At 34.4% G+C, this 12,588-nt stretch overlaps 1 protein-coding gene across 2 annotated transcripts in view; it reads right to left on the bottom strand.

Annotated features, from left to right (window-relative positions):
- Positions 1 to 710: 710 nt before the first annotated feature.
- PPP1CB (protein phosphatase 1 catalytic subunit beta) overlaps positions 711 to 12,588 on the bottom strand; it is a 48,962-nt gene continuing 37,084 nt past the window's right edge. For both annotated transcript variants that reach the window (XM_049905107.1, XM_049905108.1), the window contains exons 7-9: positions 10,247 to 10,398; positions 7,255 to 7,389; positions 711 to 4,992 (exon numbers count right to left, since the gene is read on the bottom strand). In XM_049905107.1, the coding sequence (XP_049761064.1) occupies positions 4,888 to 4,992; positions 7,255 to 7,389; positions 10,247 to 10,398 (392 nt within the window). In that variant the 3' untranslated portion in view covers positions 711 to 4,887. The remainder of the gene's footprint in view (positions 4,993 to 7,254; positions 7,390 to 10,246; positions 10,399 to 12,588) is intronic.

Here is a 12,588-nt window from a genome sequence, read left to right as displayed (position 1 = left end):
TTATATATTGGAGATAGCCTGCTATAAATAGTTCCAACAGTGGTTTTATTCCCTCCTGTGTTATCTTTTCCCAAGAAGTATACTAGGAGGTTCAAAACTTACTTCAAAGTTAGTTCAAATTAAACTTGTTACATAAAGGACTCCTCTGGACTATTTCTTTCCTGTTGTTTTATATTTTGTGACTTTGTCAATAACCCCGTTGCTGTTGAGTCAATTCCGACTCACAGTGACCCTACATGGACAGAGTAAAACTGCCACATAGAGCTTCCAAGGACTGCCTGGTGGATTCGAACCGCCAACCTTTTGGTTGGCAACTGTAGTACTTAACTACTACTATGCCACAGGGTTTCTGACTTTGTCAGTAATCAGTGTTCATATGATAGACCATAAATAGTGTGTTCTTTTAAAAAAAATACTATTTTATTGTTTTCAGTGAGCATTTACACAGATTAGGTTCCCGTTTTAACAATTCCTATACAAATTATTCAGTAACATTGGTTACATTTTTCACAATGTGTCAATCTTCTCATTAACTCTGTTCTGGTTGTTCTGTTTTCAGTCATCTACGTTCCCTGCCCCCGTGTCTTCTCATTTTTGCTTTAGGGTTGACCATTTGGTCTCATACAGATGATTTTTTAAAGGAATACAATCAGGGACAAATTACCCAATAAACAAGTTACACACAGGCTTACTTATGCTTACTTACTAGTACACAATTTCAACTGGTTTTCACCACAAACCCTTGAGAAACTGTTCACTAAAGATTAGTAAGTAAACATAAACCTGTGCATACTGTGCTTACTGAGCAGGGTACTCGTGGGTTATCTCTTTTATGCACCACTCTGTTACTTAGCTAAAAGACAGTGTCTTTAATAAACTGATGCAATAATGTGCAATAGTTCTAGGTATTTAGTTGTGGTATCATTGCTTTCTGGGAAAGAATTCTGACCCGTAGATCTATTGAATCTTTCAGATTAGGCAGCTGCAAAAATCAGCACACATTTTACTTGGTGACCCCACATCAGGCTTGACTGAAAGCCTCCAGGCATAGATCCAAGGTTCTCACATTTTTGCATGCAATATTTGAAAGGAATACTGAACCTATGAGCCTTAGGCAGTTTGTGTTCTCTCTCTCTCACACACACTCACTGTGATTCTCTACCCTATAGATACCCAAAACAATTTGCGTTACAAGTAAGATTTTATAACCACATTAACTGGCTAAGATCCTGAAGACCCTGAAAAGTTTATGGGCACTTTTGTAAAAAAAAAAAAAAAAAGAAAAGAAAAAAAAAAAAGAACCCTGACAGTGTACTGGTTAAAGAGCTCTGCTGCTAACCAACGGGTTGGCAGTTTGAATCTAGCAGCTGCTCCTTGGAAACTAACCCTCTGGGGCAGTTCTATTCTGTCCTACAGGGCCACTAAGAATTGGAATTGATGGCAACAGTTTTTTTTTTTTTTTTTAAAAATAAAGTTTAATAAAACACTGGCAATCTGAATGAGAAGGAAAGTTACAAAGAGAAATTAAAGAAGTTTATAGTCTGTTGTTAACCAAGGTAGGGGGCGGTGGTGGACTACGGAAACAAGCTTTCTTTGTTTGAATTAGGGGATCTCTTTAGAAATTCTGGCATTCAAACATACAGGTAAAATTCTATTTTAACAGAAGATCAAAATGTCACACTGTGTCTAAGTTTCCGTTTTACTGAAAAAACATTAGAAAGCAAATTAATGTAAATAAAACTCTAGGCATACGCTTACATAGAACCATTTTATTTCCTGCTTAATTACTGTTCATTTTGTCATTTAAAAATTCCTCTACTTTTTATCTGTTTTAAGAAGGTACAAGACATGGAAATCTACTAAGAAAAAGGAACATCTAAGTAGATGCCACCAGAAAAGTCAGATGCTCAAGTGTCTCCTCAGGCACAGCTGTGATTCAGGCTTGGACTCCCAAGGAAGAGGAGGTGGGGGCAGCAAAGTCAGCCTATTTTCCTTCTTTAAAAACATTTTTAGTATAAAACGTAAAAAAATAATTTTGGTTCAAAGGTTACAGTTGCCAAGGAGACAAAGTGAACTTATAAACTGAGCTTGGCTCAGTATAATATACCTTTTTCATTCTTAAGGGACACCTCTCAAAGTGTTGCTGGCTTTCTCCTCAATATAATTTTTTTGAAAGGCATACATTTCTACACACTTCAAAACTAATCATTTTGTGAGCTTTAAAATTCTTGCTGGTATTTTTCATTTTAAAAAAAAGTAACATCAGGAGTGTTCGGGTGCTCTTTACAATAAAGGGTCATCGCAGTGTAGATGCTATAGGCAGTTGGCAAGGCTCAAAGTACCTGTTTACCCAACACTTTGCATAAACAGTGTTGCTGATCATGTGATTAAAATATGGCTCTGTCCAAAATTAAAACAAATTTTAAAGCTTCAAATGCAAAGGACTGTCCATTTGAACCTTTTCATTCAAGAACAGAAATCTATAGTGCATGTGATCTCACATTACCACAGAAATCTAAGTGTGTTTAATAATGATTTTGAGTATCATGACATTAGGATTAAAGATAAACTTATATACCAAAAACCATTAAAATGAAAACAGAGAGGGCAAGAAGAATACAAATTAGTGACACTGGAATCACAGGATAGTATTCGCCTAAGAAATGAAGTTTTATTTATTTCAAATAGCAATGTTGCCATGGAAATGATATTTGTATTAAACACATTATTTTTGCGTGAATAGAAGCTGCTAAAATGTTAATTTAAGAATGCTTTGTTTTTAAGCATGATAAATGTCTACCTTTTAGTGACCAATATTAATTTGCTTAATTCATGACTATTTTTTCCTAAATACTCAGTTTTGATCTGGATGAATTACAAAAATGCAGTAGGATCTGAATTAATGAGGTTTCACTAATACTGATATTAATAAAAGACTACCCCCAAGGGCTTGTTTTCTGGACCCACTTCAACATGACTACTAAGAGTACCACATGTACTCAAAATTCTTTAGAAACTGCTCAACTTATGTTACAATTAGGAAGATATTTAACCACAATAGATAAGGGCCTGTGTGACTTAATACATTATAGCGTTCACGAGCACTTTCAGAAAAGAATTCAATGGTACTTCAGCGACATAAAATCTATTTGAATAAAATGTGTTTAGCAAATTGTAATAAAAAAAAAATAAAATAACCAGTCAGGCTTCATATCAATTAGACGACTTTTACTAAATGAGAAAACTACATTTAAAATGTGCTTTAAAACAAAATAGAATTAGAAAAAAAAGATGTATGCATTTTAAAGAACTTTGCACTGTGCTGAAAATCAAATATTTCTTGCAGTAAATACAATGCGCCAATTCATAAAATGTAAATTAACAGAATTCACAACTTAACATTTTCAAAGACAATATTAAGGTCAAGAATTTCACATCTACGGCAGCACATATAAAAGGGCGTTATAAATCTGACGTCCATCCCCATGACATAAATTTGACGGTGCTCAATAAAAGCTTATAGAATCACATCCAAAGAACCACAAATCTGTGTCCTGTAAGTTCTTGCTCTATTATAGATTATCTTTATGTTGACTTTTCTACTTGCCATTTGTTAATATTAACCCTTAAAAAAAAAAAAAAAGGAAAAGAAATGCTGCAATAAAGTCTCGATCATGTACAGAAATTATTGCTACTATAGTTCACTACAAAGCATGTCTATACAACATTATATGAACTTTGATCATGAAAAATCAGAATAAAAATCTTTAGTGACATAAGCCTTACAATCGTATACAACATTCACATGGCAATATTAGACAGTTAAGCACCCAATAACCAAAGTTGACAAAATGTCCCACTGACTGGCATTCACTTAAATACTTCCTTCTTATAGAGGGGGAAAAAAAGAGATAATGTCAGCTTTCCAAGGCTTGTCAAAAAAGGATTCTCATGTTCTGTGGATCTAAAAACAACAACAAAAACCCCAGAAATAAAACCAATGCAGGTGAGGGTGTTGCCAGAAAGCTAAGCATGCCAAAAGGCGTTTCGTGCGAATTAAAACCTAAAGCCAAGGTACCACAAAATCACATTTCCAACTAGTTGGGCAATACTATATGAGCCTTATCTTAAAATTAAATGAAATTCTACTGCACAGTACAGCATCAATAAGTTAAAAATTATAGTGCACAAATCCAGATCAGTGGCAATTTCTGTATAAAGCAAAGTATTCACTATCAGCTGCAAAGTTCGCCCAAACTGATTAAATCACTGGATTGGACAGTCTGTACTTTTTTAAACCATCAATCTCTAAAATTCATTCTTCTTGTATCAAGGCAAAAATTTCTTAGGAAGATCAAACAGTACATAAGTAGATAAAAGCAAGGGGAAATAAGTCAATGACCATCTTTAAAGCTTTTCCCACATTTCACTTTTAAAAATGTTTAGGGAAAAAACATTAAAAATATTTGCCATTATTCTAGCAAAACAAACAAAACAAAACAAGCCCAAAATAATTAAACAACCAAGCAACACTAAAACCACATTACACAGATGGATCATCATGCTTTCATCTGGTTTAACTATCACATCTAGTTTAACTGGGATGCTTTTCAACTTTAAAAATGGTGATACGTGAAGATGTAGTTTTTATGGATAATTTGAATTTGGATTTAACTTTGTTGAATATTGTAACAGAGTATACTTATTACAATACAGTGTAGCACATCCGTCTATTAGAAAAAAATTGAAGATCCTTTACCCGTCTCATTAAGTGAAAGGTGTGACATCATAAAGGGTGTCAAATGGCTGGATGGTTTTACAGCGCACACTTATATATTATGAAGTATGTCCTTAACAAATCTGATGGTTTCTTTACAGTCCCTTTCTTCACCTTTTCTTCGGTGGATTAGCTGTTCGAGGTGGAGTGACAGGACGTCCAGAATTCAGTCCACCATACTGGTACTTAGCTTTCTTTTCAGATGGTTTCAATATCTTAAAGTAAATGATTTATTAACAATGTTATTCCTTACTGCAGTAAGTTATACAACTGGGTTTCAGAATCTTAAGAAAACAGTGTTAAGACAGTGGGTTCTTCAATAAATGGCTTAAGTTGTAAAAGTACAATAAAAATATAAGACAAAATGGCCAGTTCCATAAATATTGCCCCCATTTAAAGACTGTGCAAATGTCTACGTATTATTGGGTTATATACCATATTAAAGTTAAATGAAATGCTCTGCACAGTATTATTCTACGTGTCATTCCATTCATATTTCAGTCACAAAAGTTCCAGTACCATATCAACCACATAATTCACAGATTTAAATAAAAATTTTTTTGAGTGAGTATCTCCACGGTGAGGAAGACAACACTAGTTTAAGAATCAACAGACGCTGGTTCTAACGACTATTCAGAAAGATAATCTTCAACAAGTCACAAACTCTTCAGACCTTAAATTTCATATGTGTAAATAGGTCTTTAAAAAAGTTTTATTAATATATAATTTACTTACCATAAAATCCACTCATTTAAAGTATACACATTGCCAGTTTTCAGGGTGTTTACAGAGTTGTACAAGGGGCCCTTGTGGCACCAAAAGGCTGGTGGTTAGAACCCACCCAGTGGCTCTGTGGGAAAGAGACCTGGTAATCTGCTTCCATAAAGACTATAGGCAAGAAAACCCCATGGGGCAGTTCTACTGTGTCACATGGGGTCAATATGAGTCAGAATAGACTTGACAGCATATAACAACATAGAGGTGTACAATGACTACAATAATCTAATCTGAGAGAATTTCATCACCCCAAAAAGAAACTTTGTACCCATTAGCAGTCATTCCTCATTCCCACCCTTCGCCTCCCTACAATCCCCAACCTACTTTTTTTCCTACTGATTTGCCTACTCTACCCATTTCATATAAATGGAATCATATATGGTCTTCATGAAGCAACTGTCTTCTTTCATTTAGCACAATGGTTCTGAGGCTTATTAATGTAGCATGTAGCAGTATACTTCGTTTGATTATTGGATTATACATCATTCATCAGTTGATGGACATTTAGGTTGTTTCCACTTTTTGACTAGAAAAACGATGCTGCTAAGAATATTTGTATCTAAGTTTTTGTGTGGACATAAAAGTTTTCATTTCCCTTAGGTGGATACCTAGAAGAATTGCTAGATCATACAGTAATTCTATGCTTAACATCTGAGGAACTACGAAACTGTTGTCCAAAGTTGCCACACTGCTTTACATTCCTACCAGCAACATATTAGGGTTTCAATCTCTTCTAATCCTAACACACTTGTTATTGTCTGAGTTTTTCTATTATAGTAATGCTGGTGGGTGTACAGAGCTTTAACCCACATTTTAGATAAGAAATTTTAAAATTTTACTAGAAAAACATGTCCCAAATACAAAAGACCTGTGGACTATTTCTTAGAACTATTCAGAGCATCACAGCGCCTCAGGGAAAAGAATATTAATCCAACTCCATATGGCAACTGTCAAAGGACAGGGCCTGGTGATGATCTTTAAATTGGAAATGAGAAGTCAACCACTTACCATTCAGTTGTAGTAGCTGATGGAAATGGTGTAATATACAATAAAGGGACAGAGGGATCAGAAAAGCCCCTCTACTTTTAAAAACAGAAATACAGTTGTATGCTTGTCAAGGACATAAAATAACCTTTGCAGAAACAAAGTATTGAAGTACTTTTGTTCAATAAATAAAACTGACTCGTAAGCAACACATTAAACCTAGAGCTGGCCTCCTTTGAAAATGTAACTTTTTCTATGTTTATAAATGGGCACTTTAAGATTATATGGGAAGTTTTTCTCTTATTCTACTTTATTCTCATCTGAGTTTGTAATTCTTCCTCTCCAATATCTCTCCTACCCATTCACCCTGCAAACGAAAACAAAACATTAAGTTGTTGATTGTACTCACATTTTTAACATGTAAGCCACTAACCCACGGGTCATACAGAAATTTAACAATGTAGAACATCTGAATCAAAGATGAACTGATATTACTCAGATTTCCTAAAACCCTCATATTTGATACATTTCATAAAGACTGGAACTTCAGTGACTGAAAACAGAAATCTGTAATAGTCTATGAGTGAGAATCACTTCTGAATAAAATCTATTTTCTATACTCGATCAAGGAAAGATTACAAATCTAAAAGAAAAATTCTTCTGACAGTAGTTTTAATTAGATTGACAGTCATTATAAATGTATATTTTCATCATACCTGAAATGAACACATCAAAGTTTCATCCACACTCATCATCCCACCAGCATTATCAAACTCGCCACAGTAATTTGGGGCTGAAAATAGGGTTACTAATTGTCGTTTAGCAAAAAACTCATATCCATCTTCAACCACCTGTCACAAGAAATGTCGAAAGAAAAACACACTGAAACTTATTTATGGTAATTTTCAACCATCCATACTAACTGAGATTAACATGGCCAAGATTAACAAAACAAAACATGTTTTGGCAACTGTGATTTTTATTCTTAAGCTTTGCTTAGAATATTAAAATTGGTGTACCTTTTCTATAATGGCAAGAAATTTACCTTAAATGAAATAACAACACTCATTATTACTGAAAGGTTTAAAAATCATACCATTTTCAAGGCTCCCCATGAAATAAAAACAAATATGCTATTGGTAGAGTGTCTGCAGGGAGGTAGGACACAATGTACTTCTTTATGATGCATCAATGCTTCGTTCAGTGCACAGTAACCAGACGATTAAAGGTAAGACTTTTCCCAAAAGCCTTTTTTTCTTGTTCCATCTTCTAATTTTCTGTATTATATGGTTATGCACTGAAAACATTACTAAATTTAGCTTAACTTACAGATTTTGCTCCTTAAAATTAGCTGCCTATAAAGTTTTATATGTATATAATTATTTTCCTTAATTACTTAATATGATTTGTACAGTCTGATGCAAATTTCTGAGTATGTTAAATTATGTTTCTCAGCTCTATAAATGTGAGAGACAGCTAATGATATATAAATGATATTTTTTATTTATTTGCGATAGGCAAGATCAGTTTTGGAAGTCTGTTTTAGGGATCTGGAGTTCCTGGGTGGCGCGAACAGTTAAAACATCAACTACTAACCAAAAGGTTGGAGGTTCAAGTCTACCCATAGGCACCTCAGAAGAAAGACCTGGTGATCTACTTTGCAAAAATCAGTCATCAAAAATCCTATGGAGCACAGTCCTACTCTGACACACACAGAGTCACCATGAGTCAGAATAAATTCCACCAGTGGTTCTGGCTGATAAACAAAATTATCCTATGACACTTGTTAACACAAGAAAGCACCTCCAAAATAATTTACATTGTTGGATAACGCTTATCCTCAGTAGCAGATATATGCTTCTCCTACAAGTAAACACATGGTACAATTAGACTACGACCATATCTATCTCCGGCCTCAGTACAGTGCTTGACATCCAGTACATGTTTCTTAGTTTGTTCTTTCTTTCACACATTTATTATATGAACTTTTTTTTTTTTTAATGGAAATATTCATAGGTTATGTTGTTTCTCACTGTAAGCCTCTCAATGTTAGAGGTAACACACACTTTGAAAATAAGCAGGATAGATTTTGCAAGTTTCTGGAAAGACTGTGTGAGCTAATTTTTTTTAATTTAAATTAGCCTCAACTTTAAGACGACAAGTGAATTGAGATCTACAGTTTAAAAAACTGACATCAGTGGGTATTTCAGCTAGGAAATTAGCAACCCTGCCCTGTCATTTAGTAAAAGCCTTAATTATCAAAGTCATAAAAACAAAGATTTACTGACTAAAAGGTCAAAGCAAAGGATTTGGAGACATGATGTCATTTCAACGAAACGACCAGGAAATTCTGCTCAGAAAGAGACATGGGATATGCAGCCCATGCAGATAATGAGAAGTGAGTCATTCTTATTACACAGAACCAGACAAACAAGTAGAGGCAGTCAAGTGTCACGGGGAGTAAAGCCCGAGAGAACAGGGAAATATTTTGTAACAGCATATACTTAATTTTTCTGTAACAAATAACAAGGAATCTGAAAAAGTATTATATTTATAGACGTCAAATATTTTTAGTAGTCTCAAATTAAGTTACATGTCCAAAAAAGATTTTAAAGAATGCCTTTCATTCAATGCGTCTTGTAACAGTTAGGTTATAGTGAGCATGAGGGCTTGATATGCTGAAGATACTGAAAACCAAAAAAAAAAAAAAAAGTACTAAAGAACTGTTAAAATAAGCTTTGGTTTATTCATTCATTTATTCAACAGTGAGTGACTGCATGCTATAATACCTCAGTAACCGTTAATGGTATTCAAATCACCATCAATCCTCTCCTTAAAGACCACACAATCTACTGGTGGAGGAGGACATTTAAATAACTACCTAAACCGTACGTATGTTTTTATAATAAAAAATTTCAACGATCCACAAAAGTCAGAGAAGACTTCAAAAAACTCCCATTTATTCACCACCCTGATTCAGTAACTATAGGGATTTTGCTTTGTTTCATTTATCCTTCCACTCCCCTCCATCCTTTTTTTTTTTCCACTCTGACAAATTTTAAAGCAAATTCCAAACATGCTATTTCACCTCTACAATCCTGAGAATGTATTCCTGAAAAAAATGTAAACATTCTTCTCACAGAACAATAATACTATTATCATGGCTGGAACAATAATTCCTTGGTATTTAACACCCAATTATAATCAAATTTCCTCAGCTGTTGTAAAAATGTCTTTTCTGTTCTTACCAAAGTCCAGCTGGAACAATAATTCCTTGGTATTTAACACCCAATTATAATCAAATTTCCTCAGCTGTTGTAAAAATGTCTTTTCTGTTCTTACCAAAGTCCAAAGTCTACATAAATTAATTTGCTTGTTTTTCTATACTACATATTCAAAGATCAGATCAAAATGGACAAAATATTGTCTAGAAAGTTTCAGGAAAGCATTGAAAAGATGTGTCAGGATTACAATGTATTGCTAAAATAGGTTCTTTTGAAGTATTTCTTCCTATACAGTAAAAAAAATGAACAAATCACTAGAGTATTAATTGTGAAATCTAGGTATTGGATCTGCCTCTCCTACTGCTTACCTTATAAAAGTCAATTTAACTTTCTTGGATCTGAGTTTCCCCAAAAACAAAATGAGAAGACTTGGTATGAAGAAGTTTACAGATACTAAAATATCTAATAGTTTTATATTTCATACCTGATGAGCTCGACAAATCAAGTCCAAATCATGACGGTTCAGAAATTTACTGACAACGTCAGCTCCAAAAGTGAAGGAAACACCACGATCATTTTCTCCCCAGCCTTGCACATCCTTATCTGGGTCAGACCACAGCAAATCACATAGCAAACCTTCAAGGAACAAAAATACAGCAATAAAAACAAAAAAGTCCCCCCAAATTTACAACACAAAGTATATCTACATCACTTTTCATTTCTTTTCCTGCCCTCTTACTCATTCTTCCCTTTATGTAATGACAATCACTTGCTCTCCAGTATCCCAGCCTACTGAGAGTTCTTCACTCTTTGTTAAAGCAACCACACGAATGGAATCTTGCCTGGCGTCTTCCAGAGGTACTTCCCAGCCCTTTCCATATACAGAAAATCTTTATATGGCCCACTTTTGAGCATAACAAGGTACTTGAAAAAGGCTGTTCTTCTTGTGTGTATAGTTTCTCCATATGGAAAACCAACCTATCAAGCAGCATTTCCTGAACAGCCTACCCTTTCCCTACAGCGATCTATACTGTTTCCGGCTGTGTAATCTCTTCCATTAGCATATTTTATCTATCCCCGAGCCAATAACACAGTCTTACATGCTAGAATTTTTAAACAAGTCTTTATATCTGGCAGGACTAGTATCACCATTTAATTTTTTTCTCCTTCAGGATTATCTTGGTTATTTTTGATCCTTTCCTCTTCCACATAAACTTCCAAATCAGCTTGCCTAAGTCCATGAAAAACCCAGCTGGGATTTCACTGGCATTCCATTTGATCTACAGATCAATTTGAGGATGAAAAACATTTTCTACTGAGGCCTAGAGGATTTTAAAAGCACACGAGGAATGACAGAATCAACTGAGATCCCTGGCTCTGGTAATCCTTTGGGAAAATATTAAATCAAGGCTGGAAATACTTATCTATGAATTTCATCATACTAATAGCCGTGGAAATTTTAGGAGGGACTTAGGCCACCTTGGGAATATATAGTGAGAAGACGAGTAAATGAACTCTGGGAAATCCAAACATTCAATGGGCAGACAAGGGAGGAAGGATGAACAAAAAATATTGAGAAGAAATGGTTAAAATGAAAGAAATCAGAATAGAAGAGAGAGAATTTTCTAGAAGTAGGAAATTGTTAATAGTTTCAAGTGTCATAAACGAGTGGGTACAGAACAAGGACTAAAAATGTGCCACTAATAGTAGATCATCGGCTTAATAAATGCAGCTTCTTGATGGCTGAGGGGAACAGAGAGGGTAAAAGTCAAACTACAGTGAGATTAAGAGGGAGGTGAGAGTGGAGGTTGAGATGGCAATATGGAAGGACAGTAAGAAATCAGTAGCATATATTCTTTATAGAATGAGGCAATGTTAAGATTTTTTTTTTTTGTAACTCATTAACCTTATAATGTAGCTTACCAGGAAAGGAGATCTTTATTTTGAGTCATATTATAGCTTGTCGTTCTAAGGGAATTGTTTAAAACACTGCAGAATTGCTGACAAGATAGTCTTAATTTCTCTTATTGATATTTAAGAACGTCTGCTATGTGTGTACGTTAAAGAATCAGCTTAAATATCATAGCACTGGGTTTTCTGGGGTATGATATTTAAGCTGATTCTTTAACATACACACACACACACTATAATGCTCATACTATATTTCCATAGATTCCAGTGACGGAAAGCCACTGTATGAAAATATGTAATTTCGGTGAGAAAATAAAATCGAGTACAACCAGAATTTAGTTGCTTTAGGAATTATCTGGAAAATATAACAGTCTAAAGGCATGAAAAGTCAAATACTAAGAGCAACAACGATCTAGAATTCTTCAATCTTAACGGATTCAAGATAAGAACCTCAGAATAATTTTAATTCCTAATTAACCGCCATATAAAATTAAATTTTTGAAATACAGAGAACATCAAAGTTCAAAATAATTTTTAGTATCTTAATAACTTCTGCTAAAAAGAATAAAGTGTCACCCTTAAAACTTAAGATTTATATATGAACTATAAACCCTAAAGATGTAATGACTTGAAATACATACATTATACTTTACTTAAAAAATAGAATTTTAATATTAAATAGTTCCCATTAGGGTTAGTGAAATATATACTATATAATTACAGCCTTGTCCTATCGGGTTGCCATGAGTCAGAATCGACCCTATAGGACAAAGAAGAACTGCCCCCATAGGGTTTCCAAGGCTGTAATCTTTATGGGAGCATACTGCCACATCTCTTCTGTGGAGCCATTGGTGGGTCTGAACCACTGACGCTGGTTTAGCAGCTGAGTGCTTAGTCACTGAGCCATCAGAGATC

The sequence above is a fragment of the Elephas maximus genome, chromosome 12 (genome assembly GCF_024166365.1).
Source record: "Elephas maximus indicus isolate mEleMax1 chromosome 12, mEleMax1 primary haplotype, whole genome shotgun sequence".
Classification (NCBI taxonomy): domain Eukaryota; kingdom Metazoa; phylum Chordata; class Mammalia; order Proboscidea; family Elephantidae; genus Elephas; species Elephas maximus.
This window is presented reverse-complemented; position numbering and strand designations above follow the sequence as displayed.